Here is a 15,687-nt window from a genome sequence, read left to right on the forward strand (position 1 = left end):
AAAAGGGCCCGCCCGCGCCGCCGGGCCCGCCCCCTCTCGCGTCACCGCCCAGCGCTGAGGGCCCGACCGGCCGCCGCTCGATCCTGGCTGTGGGAGCTCGATCTCCCCGCGGAAAGCCCTGTCAGTGTGGCCGACAGGTAGGGAGGGCACCCCGCAGCCCCGGGCTGGGGCCGACAGAACGCTCTGAGGAGGGAGACGTGCTGAGGGAGGAGAGCGTTTGTCTCTCACTGTTACGTCTACAGTTGTGCGGTCGTGATAAATTCTAACAGCGAAGTAATGGGCGTTTGCTGCAAAACATGTCTAAAAATAAGTAGCGCATAAGGGGCGTGGTCAGAATGGTTTAAGGGAAAGCCAAAGTACATGGGAGGGCTGGGAATTTTACTATTACACGGTCAAAGGACGGGGTATCTGATATAGAAGCTCATGGGCATATCTGCACTTCAGGCAACACCCGACTAACATGAGAGCTAATTGGTACAGAGGATCCCTGAGATCAGGCGTTTGGCAATACTGAGAGGGAAAAAAAAAATCATTAGACCTTTAAATATGTAACAAGAACAGGCAGACCTGTAATTACAGTAATTTGGAACCAGAAGGGTTGTAAGCCTTTGTGCTTCAGCAATACCAGTTAGTAGGGGCTACGTGCTCTCTTTGGTGTACAGGTAGTTTGGTGGATGTCTTTGTGTGGAGAGGAACGAGGAAGGGTATCCACAGATGAAGAAACTAAACAGACAAAAAAATGGTACTTGGAACCAGTGTAACAACAGCTCATGATCAGTAATGATTGTGCTGATGGGCCAGACAAGGTATCCTTGATTCACTCATATATCTACTGTTGCTGTGGAAACACACTTTCTGAGCCAGATGTTATCAATTCATGCTCAGGATAAAGCTATTTCTGATAAGGTTATTTTGCAACAGGAGCACTGCACTGTCTGCTTCACAGCTTCTTACATCCCCCCTAATTTTCAGAAGTGTTCCTACCTTGAATAGTTAATACACTACCATGAACAATATAACAAGTGAAGACATGTGAGTGAAAGACAAATAGAAGTAGAAAACTACTCAGTGACTTGGTAACTCCTACCAACTAAGGTATAAAATTGAAATTCTTCTTGCCTCACTGAATTCAGTGTTCAACAACTTCTGTGATTCCTGAAGACGGACGTGTCAGAGATTTGTGTGTGAAGGCAGAATCTGGTAAATCAGATATACAGCCTACTGAGAGGAGTTTAGAAAAATTATGTTGTCTTGGCATTGACATGGAAGGAGAAGAATACATCTTCCTCCTGAAATAAGAGAAGAAAAAGCAACAAATCATTTAAGGAGGGTAAGGCTAAGGCTAAATCTAGACTCGCCTTTTTCTAGGCAGCAGCCACACCTTGTGTATTTACATCCAACAAATCCAAAGACAGGTGCTTAGTCACTGTGCAAGTGCTGACATGAAATGACCTCCTACTAAAACAAACTGCAGGGTGTGCAAGTATGACTGACTAAAACTGATTGCAACAGTGAACCTGGTGTACGAATTAAAAGTTACAAAATGCAGCAAAAGACCTTATGGGAGGGTAAAACAGTATTTAAAAGAATGACTGTGTCTGAAATCAGTTTTCTCTCATAGTCAAAAGCCCCAAAATGCACATGTCCAAATAGCCTGGCTGGGATCACTTGTACTGTGACGCAAGGTTCAAGGAATGACACCTGTCAAGTCCTCTTCATCTTGTGGGTTTTCTCGGGTGGCATCAAAGCATCATCTTGGGACAGATTTTCTGTGCCTTGCTGTAGGCCTCTCAAGCACAGGCCTTTTGGGCTTGATGTACACTTTGCATTTGTCGGCATTTACAAGTGCTCCTATTGATTATCACATAGGTATCACTTCTGTAACCATTTCCTCATCAATTCTACTCAAGATGTCTTCAAACCAATCTTAATATTTCCTTTACAAATCTCTGTGCTGTTTTGACAGCTGGGAATGTCTTCGCACTTCACTAAAATACTTTCCATCTAATTCTGTTCCAGGAAAAGGCTTCTAAGCACATAATAGCTATTCCTGCAACCCCAGGCTCTTTAGATAACTGTCTTTCAGCTGGTGAATCAAGTAGTGTATGTTGGTTTTTTCCTTTTATTGTGTCCTTTTGTGAGATCAGGACCATTTGCATTTAAACACAAAGTAAATTAAGCTCTTTGCCTTTGTAAGGTTTAAATATGCACAGCAAATTTCTGTTTTCACACTGAGTGCCTGGTCCTGTTGTCACTCACACCAACAAACCCAGGAGCCTGGACACACGGCATTGCTTTCCAGCTGATGATACCCTGCTATTAATTGAGTCAGTGTAACTATTTCCAGGGGCTGTTTTGTTAGAAGAGCAATCCAGCTCTTTCTCCACAGAGAATGACTTGACAACAGGGCATGACTTCCCAACAGCAGTTCGGGAACATGACCCTGTGTAGCCACACAGAAATCTACCGGTCATCACCCAAGGCAGATTCAAAGAATAACAGAACCAACAGAACTACACATCTGAACTGCCAGTAAAATGCCAGCCGGGTTATTATTTTATGAAATTCATTCTATATACTGCTTCCTTCACATGTTTCGTATCCAAAGCTGCCTAGAAATGGAAAATGAAGTTGTTACAGTTGAACTACTGATAAAAGGAGTACTGCATCTTTTTCACTTATGTATGAAATGAAAAAAAATCATTATCCATAATTCAGAGGCCAGTGTGTTACCACTGTAGAATTTTTTTTTATGTTCATAATCCATCTTCTAAGAAAATATTCTTTACTTCTTCCAAAAAATCCACACCATAGAAATAAATTATATTAAACACCAGAAACTACGGTGTCAGTAGCATTATCTTTGTTTAAGACTTTTTGAGGGCTTTCACTGGCAACTTGACAAAAATTGTGAGTTGGATATGAGTTTGCACACTGGTTATTTAAAAGTAACAATCCTTTCCAGAAATCTACTGTTTGCTTAAATGTCTTTTATTTGATTGAACAGAATTCTCTGTTTGCCTCTGATCCTTGCCATTTAAGTGGTGTTTGTATTGGCTCAAATACCCTCAAACAGGACTGTGCTGAGTTACACGAGTAGAAGACAGCCAGTTTCAAAGAAAGATTTGAAGAAAACCAAAAGTGTTGTCACAAATCTACTCTGTCCTTGCACCTCAGCGCAGTAGCACAGTCCCAGGGCACAATCTATCATATTTGAACTGGGGCTGCAAAGACACTTCCTCCTTTCACTTCTCCCTGCTTCCTCAGCACTTCACATCCACTTCCATATTGTTGCCTATGGTTCTGCTCAGTAGCATTAGGACTGTAAACAAAACTTGTGTTCCTCATTGTCTTTCTGGCTAAATTTGGTTACAGTGTCAAAGAGGGACTGGAAAAAAGGGAAGAGGGCAATTGGGTAGTGGGAGTACTGAAATATAGACTTACATAAACATCAACCCACAAACTCAGAGCCAGGGTAGGATAACCACAATTAACAGATTAACAGTCACTGTCATCTCTCTATCTTCAAACCTTTAAGCCATATAATAGAGATCGTATTACTCCTTTGACTCATGTTTTGCTAAAGCAAATCAGTTTGTCCTTGTAAACCATCCATGTAATAGAGCTTCATAGTAAATTGTGAAGATTTAATTACTGACAAGCTGAATTTCAGAATTCCTGCTCAAAGAGAATTTTGTTAGAATCTGTGAGTGAGGAATTTTTAGCAAGAATGCTCAGACTTAAATAGTGGGACTTTTACTCAAGATTTAATCAGAGCTGGTATTCTGGGTTGGACTACTGAAGAATTTTGGAATTGGAGCTAGGCAATATATGGAATTTTAAAAAATTTAAAAATAAAGGGTGGCATGGGAAGATGAAAAGGGGAGATACAATTTTGTGTAGGATGAATATATGAGGAAAAGTGTTGAAAATATAATCCATGTTGTGATGAAAACTGAGTAGGTTGAACCCTCAGGGACAGTTTATGTCTTGCACAAGTTCCCACAAAGTACAACTTCCCAGCACACTGCAAGAGTGGTAGAACCTGACACCTTTTGCTGTGCAGAGAAACTGAGGCCCTCTGACGTAGAAAGCTGTCAAGGTGGTTGTAATCTGCAGACAAGGTACTTTTTTCTGTGAAGAGAAGATTTGGAGAAAAAGCAGAATTTGGCATGCTTAACAAGTCTTACAAGAATTAGGGTGGTTGGAGAGGGCACAGTGACATGAGTCAAGCAGCAGCATTTCAGGATTCTAGTCCACAGATAATGAAAAGGCAAGAGCCCACTGTTTAATGAGCAGTTTCATCCAGTGTCACACCTGTTTAGTATCCCAGCTGGACAGGGTGTCAGGGAAGTCACAGAGAAATACAGGGCTTAGGAAATCTGCTAGCTCAGAGCTACTTCTGAAGAGACACAACACTGCTACTTCTGCATCCGATGGATTACTGACAAAAGTGAATCCATCTCTGCAAACACAGGTGTGTCCAGAAGAACTGAAACTGGTGTCAGTAATTTAGTAATGTATTGAAGGGGATGTTAGTCTTTGCCTAGTCTCCATAAGGTTTCACTCACTCATTTTCGGTGCTAATTTTTCCAACACTGAAGGGTGGAAAAACATCTGACCCTGATCACATTTGTTGAGAGACTTCGCTTCAGCCTGTAAGAAACAATCTGAGAGTTCCTCTTTAGTTGGTGCATTAAAAAATGAGAGTTTACCTGAGCTTAAAAGATATGTAAAGATTTTTGTCTTCATTTTATAATTATGTCTCTTTGGCTCTGAAATGTGTATGCAATCCCACCAAAAGATACATCTGTAAAGCAAATGTCATCTTAGATGTGAAGATGTAATGTCCATAGACCACCCATTTATTTTCTATCCTTTGAATCCAGATTATCACATTAAAAACTAGATATGAATAGGAAAACTGACTACACTTAAAAACCAAATAGGACAGACCCACATTTTAGCAGACCCACATTTTAGCAAAGTTTCTTGATTAACATTAAAAACAAACAAAATTAACAAGATTAACAAAATTAATTGTTAAGATCTGAATTTTGACTGCCACTGAATGTAAAAATAAATGCCTGATCTGCTGTTTTGCTGGTACCATGTTCTACAGTAAGAGATAGGCTACAAATGCACAGGCACTTTACTGTCCCGTCCTTTGGGCAGGTTAAGTTATAAAGTATTGCTTGATGATTCCTGTAAGGACACAGTTTCCTTCTAGACTGAGGGACACAGGCAGGTGGGAACAGTTAATCATGGGGCAATGGCTGAATCAGCAGCATCATGAGTAGCATCATGTGAGGCTCTATCAAACATGTCAGTGCAAAAATACAGTTACAGAGAAATTAAGGTTGGAAGGGACTTTTGAAGGTCATTATTTTAATCCTTTGTTCAAATCATAGCTATGATCAAATTTGGATCAGGACAATTATTTTGTTAGTTCTGTTGGGCAAATAAGTGAATGTCAAATGAATATTCTAATAAAATTCCACCATTTCCTTTAACACATTCCTGGTAACAACACTGAATAAAGGACATATTAAACAGGCAGCAGTGAACTGACCTGTCATGTTTTAACCTGAGTAATGATATTTTAGAGACCCTTGTGGACATATTAGAAATGGGAAGCTTACCAAAGGCTATCTGGACATAGTACTTTGAGAAGATGGATTTAGTTGGAAATTTTTTTTTTTAAAATTAGTATGCTAAAGACAGCTTGAGATGTTGTAAATATTGTTGCCGTGCTATAATGACAATAGACTCACACTCATAAGAGTTTCTTCATGGTATGGTGAAATTAATTTGGCTATCAGTGCTTGGCAGCTGGGAATGAAGCTGCTCAGATTACAAGCCAGAGAAGCAGTAAAAAATGGGTACCGCTATCATGTGACATGAAAACAAATTTTCTGCTGAAAGCAAGAAATACGTGAGTGTTCCTGTAAAAGGTTGTACCATTATGAAGCAATTTCAACTCTTCTACTTGTACCTCATTCTAACATAACTTGTGAAGATGGTTCTGCTGTGTTTGTGTGCTGCAAAGATGCATTGATTAGCTGCAGAAAACAGTTCTCTCAAAGCTGCTCTCTTACTCTGTTTTATTGGGTATTTCCTCATGTTGGCAATCTGCTAGACAGTACTGATGTTTTTCTTTTGTGTTTACACAAGATGATTGTTCTCAGATAATACAGAAAGACTAATAGTGTTTAAAATGTGAGTTCTTTATAAATGTGTGTTTAAAATCTGGTTTTATATCCTTTACAGTTGTCTTCTTGATATCTGTATAAACTTTTATAGAAGTCAGTATTACATAATGACAACAACCTAGCAAATCTCCTAAATTATAAAATTGAGCCTAACACTGTTCAAAACTTCCATCAGAGGACTAGAACATGGGTAAAGTTTGTGACTGGATCTGTGATTTGTCATGCCAAGGGGGATCCCTAGTAATTTTGTCAAAGGATACTCATCAGCAGTGTCTAGCAAGAGTCTTAGCCATGTTTTCCATACTATGTTGTCTGTTTTTCACTCACTAACAGACCTCAGAATGTGCCAAAAACCAACCCTTTGTATCAGGGTATGTTGCACATGGCAAACACTTTGCTGGGCCAACATGAGGTACATGCAGCTAACCCCAAGGGGAGCCAGGGCAGCACAGCTGCGGCGAGAGCTTCAGTGACACTGTGGGCAGATACCACAGGACTTGGTGAATAGTCACAAACTCAAAAGACAGGAAAACAACAATCATGAGAGAAAGAGTAGTCACACATTTGCTTTGTCAGAAGAGATATTAAAGAGATACAATTCAATACCATAGAGGATTAAATGCTTCCCACACAGCCAGACGTAACAAGACACAAAGCTACCAAGAAAAAAGTAACAGATGCAATTAAAGCTGCCTTTCATACAATACCAAATAATGGCAATTTTAGATTATACTTGACTTATAGTGGTTTAAGCACAGAATAGGGGACACAGCAGAGATAAAAAGCTCTACCAGTCAGAGGATAACCTATGGTTTAAGGATTACAAGGTAATTGCATCACATGAGGAGTTCTATGATTGTGGAGCATCTGGAGTAAATGAAGGAAGAATGACACAGTGACCTTTGGAACAAAGTCTTCTAAGTATTAGAGCACAGACTGGCATTGAGAAAGACAAAAGCTAATTATTATTTTTGTGGTTTGAATGTAAACTAAACTAATCCCCAATTAGAAAAAAAAAAAAAAGCCAAAAAACCCAACATGTTTGAGTGCAGTATGGCCAGCCCTGTTACACTGCAGCAGGGTGAGACAGACTGGAGATGAGGGAACTTTGACCTCTGTGTGTCTCGATTTCTTTTGCTTTCCGTCATCAGCACGCTGTGATTTAATTGAACTATTGAATTTCAGAACTAGTCTGTTGTCTGTTCCTCTGTCTGAAAGAAGCAAAATACCTGAATGAAGAGACAGTGAGAAGATGATGAAAAGCATGGGACGATTTCTATATGGGGTATAGGAAGGTATATAGGTATATTCATGTGTGTAAGAACTCTTCAGTCTGCAACTAAGAAATGACTGACAGATGTAGGGTTTAATCAAGGAAGGACTGTGGAAAGGATGAACATGGATGTGCTGTTCACTCTTCTTCCAACATATGAACTGTGGGGAGCCAGCTGGAGCCAACAGGAGACCAGCAAACAAGCAAGAGGAGGTGGGTCTTCACACAGCGTGGATCAAAGCTGCAGCGCTAAAAGTTCACATGAGTTCAAGGATGGGCTTAGGAAGTCTACAGAATAAATGTCCACAAAGCTTTATTAGACACACAGAAACCATCCCTGATTCAGGAAACTCCTCAGCTGTAATTCACTGAATGCCAGAGTATATGTAGGACAAGTATAGACACAAATGGCTTGTTCCTACATTCTTCTCTAAGCACCTGCTTGTGGCTGCTACCAGAGACAAGATACTGGGCTAAAAGTACTTTTTGATCTGACTTAACACTAGAACATAAGAAATAATTCTGCCTAAAACCAGATCGCGTAATTAGCCTCAAGAGTCAAATATAGGAAAAGTATGACATCAGATGATTTTACAGTCTATTAGCTTTACATTCTGTTAAATTCCATAAATAATTAATTTTTTTAACTAAGAAAATGGTGCTACCACTTTCTTCCAGTGAAAGCACTTGCTTCATTTAATAGAGAAGTTATCATTGTTCAGTCATTTCTAATATTATATAAAAGTTCTACAGAAACAATAGCTCACATTACAGAATGATAAAAAATTACCTGTGCCTGAAGTTTGCGTATCTTACACTATTTCCATACAATATATTATGTGTGTACAATATATATGTGTTTACTAAATAGCTGTTAGTGTAGCTCTGTGTAGCATCTCAGAATCAATCCTGATTACTTTTTGTTTCAGATTAAGAATGCTTGGACAAAACCATTCTGAAGAGCAGCATGGCACAGGGTGCTCGTTTCTCTGGCTATGCAGAAAAGAATGTCAGGTATGCTAATTACTAAGTGACTGAGCACACAGGCATTCCTAACACACATGGTGCCTACTACAGAGCAGGAGAAAGATCCTTGTGTTCCCCATAAAATCAGTACAGTCTTTCTAATTTCAGCACAGTTTACCAGCCTGCTGACACAAGGCCACAAAATCAAGACTTCATGTCACACTGAGACCCAAGCTTAAGGTGTGTGTAATAAAGGAATTAAATAAGTCTTCAAAGGTGCTCAAATCTGCTGAACAGGGTTGTTTCACAACCCAAGAGATCACAATGTGATCTGCTTTACAAAGAGAAGACACAAATGGAAACTACACTGAAGAACCAATTGTTAATATAATTACCAACTTTCCAAACTTTGTTCCTTCAGAGGCATAGAAAATGAAAATTATTTCTTAAAATGAATGTTATTTTTTGTCACAGAGGGAGCTGTCTGTACTGTATCAGGTAAAACAGAATGTAGCACTGGAAATGGATATGTATCAAAACAGAATGCAGAGAGGTAGAAATACAAGTATTTCGAAAATAATGTGATGTACAAGACAAAAAAAAGACATTGTGATTTTTCTCCGTAAGTTTGTTGACATTTTAATCACAATCACCTAACCTTCTTATGCAAAGGAATCAGTTTTGTGGAGACCCATGGCCTTGAACGTCGTGCACCCTGTGCAGAGAAAGGCAGCACCGCCGGGCCTGCAGGCTCAGCCAAAAACCAAGGGATGGTTTCCCAGTGCCGCCCTGTGTTGCAAACACAGAAGTGCACGGACAGCCCCTTCCACGCGGGCAGGGCAGCTGCCGTCTGGTGCTGCTGCTCAGGCACTGCAGAGTATCTGTTTGTGGGTTTTTAATCACAGGTCTTTCACTGAGACGTGCTTTGCTAAAAACTTTCTTTCATCAGTGCTGAATAACAAAAAGAGACATTGATCATATAGCAAAATAATATCTCTGTGCAATCCCAGTAAACAAGGTGGAAATGGCAGTAGATTTGGCTAAACTATAAAAAAATAAATCAAGTAATACTTAGCAGCAAGTCATCCAAGCAGTATTGTCATCTGTAACTTATTACTCAAAAGGAGGAGCATGTAAACAGTGTATTTGATTTACTCAGTACCAACTATAGTGCCAGATATGCTTGTATTGTTAAGGATTTTGGCTAGCAACAGTTTGTGTACAAATAGCTCCTTAGTGGTAGCTGATACTGAACAGGCCAGTCTTGCCCTCGATTGTAACAAATCTGTGTATTTTCTGTTCAAAATCTTGTCCTGGAACAGGACACTAAAACTGTATACGTTCATAATGTCAAGAAAAGGTATCTATAGGTTTTTCCATAATCTCTGCATAATTGTTATTCATATTCCTGCTTACAGTCAGAATTATGAATACAGTTCTACACTATCTTAATTAAGACCTCTAATCTAATGCACCTGGTATGTCTGTACAAGGAAAATATTTTTCTGTGGTTTTCACCATGGGAACATGTTCTGATTACCAGTGATCAGTCTATTAGGGCAAGAAGGGTGCTGGTATGTAAGCATGTCTGATGCACATACAACAGGTGCCTTGGAAGCACTTCCCTGTCACAAGTCCTAAAGCAGTTTTCCCTGAACATAACGAACAGGAAATATTTTCTCTATCCAGCCATATAAAACTATCGTTATTTACTACTGAGCTGGGTAAGGAATACAGATTTTTAATGATGTTAGAATACTGATTAACAACAATTCACACAGAACAGAATATTTCAAACTTCATGGTGCAAAGTACACATCTTTTATTAGATTCTGGAACTGATCCCAAGTTCTTCCCTAGGTTATTTTCTCTCTGATAAAGCAGCACTGGGAGTGCTCTTATTTGAATTTGCTACCCCATGGGCTGCTGTCACAAACACTGCAAAACCTTAGAAATATCTGCTGTGTGTCTTTTCCTACACTGCACTTCCCTTTTCAGTAATTGCAGAGCAGAGACATTATTAGCTACTGCACACCTCCATGAAATCCCTTATATAGGAGCCCCTCCTGTAGTCAAGAAAACAACGTTTAGATCAGCTGTGAAGTAGTCCATAGTTCTTTGATCAAGGCTAAGTGTGGCACTTCCACAATGTCCTCAGTAGCACATGCAATTGAGTTTGTTATAAGACATTTGTACAAAACCTGCAAATACACCTTGATTCAATGGCTGAAGAACTGGGGGGTTCAGACTAATAACTCCTTCCCTTTGATATTAACAGACAAATGAGGTTATAACATCAATCTGCAGTGTGTCAGCAGATATGTGATACTTCATAATCATTATTCTACAATCATTTACTAGACAATCATCCAGGGGATCCTTCTGAAGACAAAATATAAAGTGGGTTTTACAAGTCTCCTTGGTAGAGTTCTAGATACAAGTTCCACATTCTGGATTTGCCATGCATCTGCTACTCTGTAAATCCTTACAGGGATGCTCTTACTGCGTGGAGGGGTGGATACACTTTGAGCAGAGGCTCTTAGCATTTTGAAGTGAAACTCTGATTCTCAGAATAAATATGCAAAAGGTGGAAATATCAATTACAATTTACATTTAGGGGTGCAAACACAGCTGTTGGAAAATGCTCAGGGGTAGTGTAAATTATAGAGCATTCACCAGAGGGAAGCTCATGCATTCATTCAGAGTAAAATAAATAATTTGAAGGTTGAGAGAAACACAGCCCTGATACTTAAGCTGAAGCAAACTCTATTCAAGCACAGGCTTTTTGAGCTTGGAAAGTTTTCAGAAGTTATTTGCCAATCTAAAGGTAACAGACTTACAGAAAATTTCCTGTATTGGTGACTGAGTTGTTGCACTACATATAATATGCATGCACACAAAAAACATAAATTGTTTTGGTTTTTTTTAACACACAGATGCAGCCTAGTTTCACTGCTGTGATGGAGTAGACCAGAACTTCTGTGGTCCAAAGTCTAAATGCATTCATACATTAAAGCCCACCCACATGTGGTCACTAGAGTGAGTAAGATACTGAATTGTTTAGCCACTGTTGTGTTTAGCATGTTATTGGCTACATTACATTGCTCCCCCTCTTAATGGGAATATTTGCTAAATTGCCCATAAAGTTTGTGTGCTACTAATGTAAATTTGATAAATAGCAGCCAGACACTTTTAGAGAATATTAAAGACAGCTTACGGTCTGAAGTTTTCATAGTGATCCAACAGTCACATAGAGCTGCTCAGAAACATGCTCCTGACCTACTGTTAACTCCAATGTCTGAGATATTTGGTCTAATAGCCTGGCTTCAGAGTCTTACTCAAGGAAATCTTAGCAGTTCAACACTTCTCTGGGATTTTTTTGAAACAGAAGTTCCAGGCTGTGGCTGCAATTCAGAGATTCGTTTGTTTTCTTGTTTAAATGAGAGATACAGCCAGAGGCAGAGGCTGTCCGGCAAGCAAACTTCAACTCAAGTGGAGAAACATGTTTCTGGAAAATGTAAGGGCAGATGCTCCGGAAGTTCAGCCAGATCTATACACTACTGGATTAGAACTGTACTCATACCAATGGTTCAGACAACTGCTCTTTTCCACCAAAAGTAAAGTTTTAGAGAGGAAAATCCTACAGAGGTGTCACACAATGGTACAGAACATACAGGTGCTTTTAGGGATCCTTGGTAGAACGAGGACAAGGTTGTAGCTACAATTAGAGCTTCATTATGAGGTAAAAATTCACTCATCAGCATACCTTATTGTTATCTACAATTTCTAGCAGTTAGTGTACCTTACTGCTGCACAGGATTTTTAGCAATTATCCCAGCTTTCAGTTAAGCAGAATTTCTTGTAATCAGTGTAGCTTTCTTTACTATCTAGAGCCTTTGGTTATGTAGGCTTTTAGTCACCTGGGCTCTCTGCAATTCAGGTCAAAGTCTTGATAATCGGTGTGTGACACAACAATCATAATCTAGATTGACTTTACTTAAAGAACCTGCCAGTCCCTGTAGCACTGGATGACAAGAGATACTGGACATCTCTCCTTAAAAATAAGGAGAGAAATCTGCAATTTAGTTCAATCTAGATATGCCACTGGCAATAAATTAAAAATAGTCTATGAAGGTACTTCTGGAGAAATAATGTATGTAAAGGTGATTTCATTAGAAGAAGAGATACTGCCCAGCACTTCTCCCATTAGTTAATTTTCACAAGTGGTTTCCAGAAATTCCCTTCAGAATACAAACAACTTGTTTCAGATTTTCCCCTACCCGATGCTCATTAAGTGTGGTGAAAAAAAAGGAACTGGAATCATGTATCAGATTAAATCCCAATTTAAATCTTTATTACACAAATAGTATTTTAAAGATATAATACTTACTTCAGTGGGGTTATTCTGGATTTGCTTTCGATCTCATTATACTCTTATGAGAGCAAAACTGGCTAAGCTGCTTTGGGGGTGCTCATGTTGCAATCCTTTTTCCATGGTGAAAAATACTTTTTGACTTAATACTATGCACTGTGTTTGCCAGGTTTGTAAAATTAAGGAAATAATCTGTGTCACGTTCTTAAATTTAAGAAAGCTATAAATAACTCCTTTGTTTCTGTGAACCTTTTTTTATGGTAAATACCCTTCCAGTTCCACTTCCCGAATATTTCTGTTGGCTCTGCTGTTCTAGTTCCTCCTTTAACATTTTAGAAATGAACTTCAAAAGATGTTTTGAGATCAGGATAGCAAAATGGTTTCATACTCTTTGGCTAGACTCTGAAGAACTTAGGATTCATTTAGGATTTGAATACTGCACTGACTACCAAGTTTCCTAGGAAAAGTCATGAAGTTATAGCCCATTGCTGGCACAGCAGGACAATAACATAATGATATATTTTCTCTCTGACATGAAGCATCTCCTATAACTCTACATCCAGACTGAATATTCTGATGGTTATTGTTTGGTACAGTACAAATAGGACAAGTGTTGATTTCCTTTATGCCAGGGTATTTCTAAAATATGTTTGACTCTTTTCTGCAGAATTAAAAATGATGACATGAAGGTAGTAAGCACACTTTTTTGTGCTTTAAAATTCATGTCAAACGTGTAATGCACATTTTTAGTTTACCTACCACCCCTCTTTTTTTTGTTTTTATAAAGTGCTGAGTTTATTCATAGGAGCAAGAATAGAATAGCATAAAAAGGGTTTCTTTCTCCTCACTGCCGTTGATTAGATCAGTAAGATCACAACAGTAGCAAGTTTCTTTAAATAGGGACACTTTAGAAAGACTAGCAACATGCTTTAAAATTTGCTGAAGCACAATGGATGTATAACTAACAGCAAAGTCAGGTCCTGTACTGTATTTTTATTTTTGCTTTGTATGCAAAAATACCCATCCTCCTAAACAACCGGAACTGTCATATGTGGTCAGATGTCTGTAAGAGTGAGCATGAGGATGTGAGCTCATAGTCTGTGTTAGCCTTCAGAACACCAGCTAGAGGAGAACTTTCAAGTAGTTTGCCAACACCTTCAGAATAAAGCAGAGCGCAGAGCAACCAAGAACGGAAGAATTTCCAGAATGAGTCAAGCTGAGGAAAGCAGTGTCAACTCAACATGGAATATTGTGAGGTCAGTAGTCTGCATAATACTGAGCTTGTCATTTATTATTGGCACCCCTGGCAACTGCATCGTCATCTGGACTGTTTGTACAAAAATGAAGCAAGTATCTCTTTCAGTCCTGCTGATCTTGAACCTGGCCATTGCTGATGTCCTTGTACTGATCACTTTACCAGTTTGGATTTACTCCTTTGCTGACTCATGGATTTTTGGAGTCATCTTCTGCAAAATTCTGGTTTTCATTATTTACTGCAGCATGTATGCCAGTATATTTCTGATTACAGCACTCAGCTTGGAGCGACTAATGGCTGTGTTTTACCCTTTCACAATTCAAACATACAGAAGAAAAGGAAAAATTTCTTTGATTGTGTTCCTCATTTGGTTCCTGTCTATTGCTTTTGGCATTTCTGTCATTCCATTTCAAGAGACAGAAGAAATGAACGGTCGACTTTTATGCACGTGTCGCAACTACTCTTCTAATAGACAGAAAGTGTCATATCTTCTGCTGGAGACCCTTGCAGGTTTTGTAATCCCTTTCTTAATCATTTGCACTTGTTATGTGTGTGTTGCAAGAAGAATAAGCAGAATGACTTACCACTCCAAGCAGCGATCAGAACGTCTCATTGCCAGCGTTGTGGTGGCGTTCATTCTGTGCTGGGTCCCTCACCATCTCTTTAACATCCTGGATATTATTTCAATTGAAACAGAACTCTCTAATGAGGCGATGTCCTTGGCACTGGAAGAAATTGTAGACAAAGGAGTGTACATCTCTGGAGCACTCGTATTCATCAGTAGCTGTATTAACCCTCTGCTTTATGCTTTTGCTGCACGAAGGTTTCAGAATCACCTGAGGTTTGCCAAGATGTCAAAGCTGTTTGAACAGATCAGTCAGACTGTAACAGAGGAAGACAAGAAAAGAAGTCTGGTTGTAGCCAAACATGAAGATCCTTTGATAGGCACAGAAAATCTCTGACAGTGAATAATCTGTGCCATTCCTTCAGCAGTCCTTTCTCATCATACTCTCAGTTTCATTTATTGAGCAGTTCAGGGAAAGCTGGAGATAAAGAAAAGCTTTTTGGGTTTTTTTCTTGTGTGTTTTATAACAATTGGCATTGACAACTCAGTTCATAACGTAATATTTCCATCATGAAATGAGCACTATTCCACTGTTGCTGAGAGCCTCAGCAAGGTAGCTAAAAGCTCAAATTGTAAGAAATGCAGCATTTTAACTTTCCATTAAAATTATTTCTGATTTCTACAAAGTCTGTGTGCAGAAAACAGAAAAGAACTGCATGTGGAAAGGAGAGATTTTGAAAGCTTCTAACTAAGTTTTTCTTCAGAAAAAAAATTACTGCATATTCAAAAATCCTTATATAATCTAAAGTTTTAAGAAGTTAAATTCTTTATATGGGTTAGAATGGTTTTTAAATGTACTAATGACACAAAACTCTTCTGGCTTGATGGAAAATCTAAAGGTGTTTTTATTCATTACTTTATTTAAGTTTGAAAGTAATAAGGGTTGTTTACACAGTCAAGCTCATTTACTGCATTATCTTGGGGTAGTAGGTTTGAACAAGTCAAATGTGGAGTGTGACATCCCTCCAGAAGAAGCGGAAGGTA

The 15,687-nt window shown here is 39.0% G+C and overlaps 1 protein-coding gene and 1 non-coding gene across 3 annotated transcripts in view; both read left to right on the top strand.

The window, feature by feature from the left end:
* The first annotated feature begins 30 nt into the window (after window positions 1–30).
* Window positions 31–15,687, top strand: part of LOC104687483 — a 47,557-nt gene continuing 31,900 nt past the window's right edge. The window contains exons 1-2 of one of the 2 annotated variants that reach the window (XR_005602884.1): window positions 31–137; window positions 8,415–8,499. This is a non-coding gene — a transcript (uncharacterized LOC104687483). The remainder of the gene's footprint in view (window positions 138–8,414; window positions 8,500–15,687) is intronic. The other variant, XR_005602885.1, reaches the window with a different exon arrangement.
* LOC109143178 (leukotriene B4 receptor 1-like) lies at window positions 11,521–15,354 on the top strand. The gene has a single exon (XM_019284256.3). The coding sequence runs from the start codon at window positions 14,030–14,032 to the stop codon at window positions 15,038–15,040; it is 1,011 nt and encodes a 336-aa protein (XP_019139801.1). The 5' UTR covers window positions 11,521–14,029; the 3' UTR covers window positions 15,041–15,354.

Source organism: Corvus cornix, chromosome 11 (genome assembly GCF_000738735.6).
Source record: "Corvus cornix cornix isolate S_Up_H32 chromosome 11, ASM73873v5, whole genome shotgun sequence".
NCBI lineage: Eukaryota > Metazoa > Chordata > Aves > Passeriformes > Corvidae > Corvus > Corvus cornix.

Excerpts from the sequence above, each read along its gene's own strand:
- LOC109143178 (XM_019284256.3), top strand. The coding sequence starts at position 14,030 with ATGAGTCAAGCTGAGGAAAGCAGTGTCAACTCAACATGGAATATTGTG.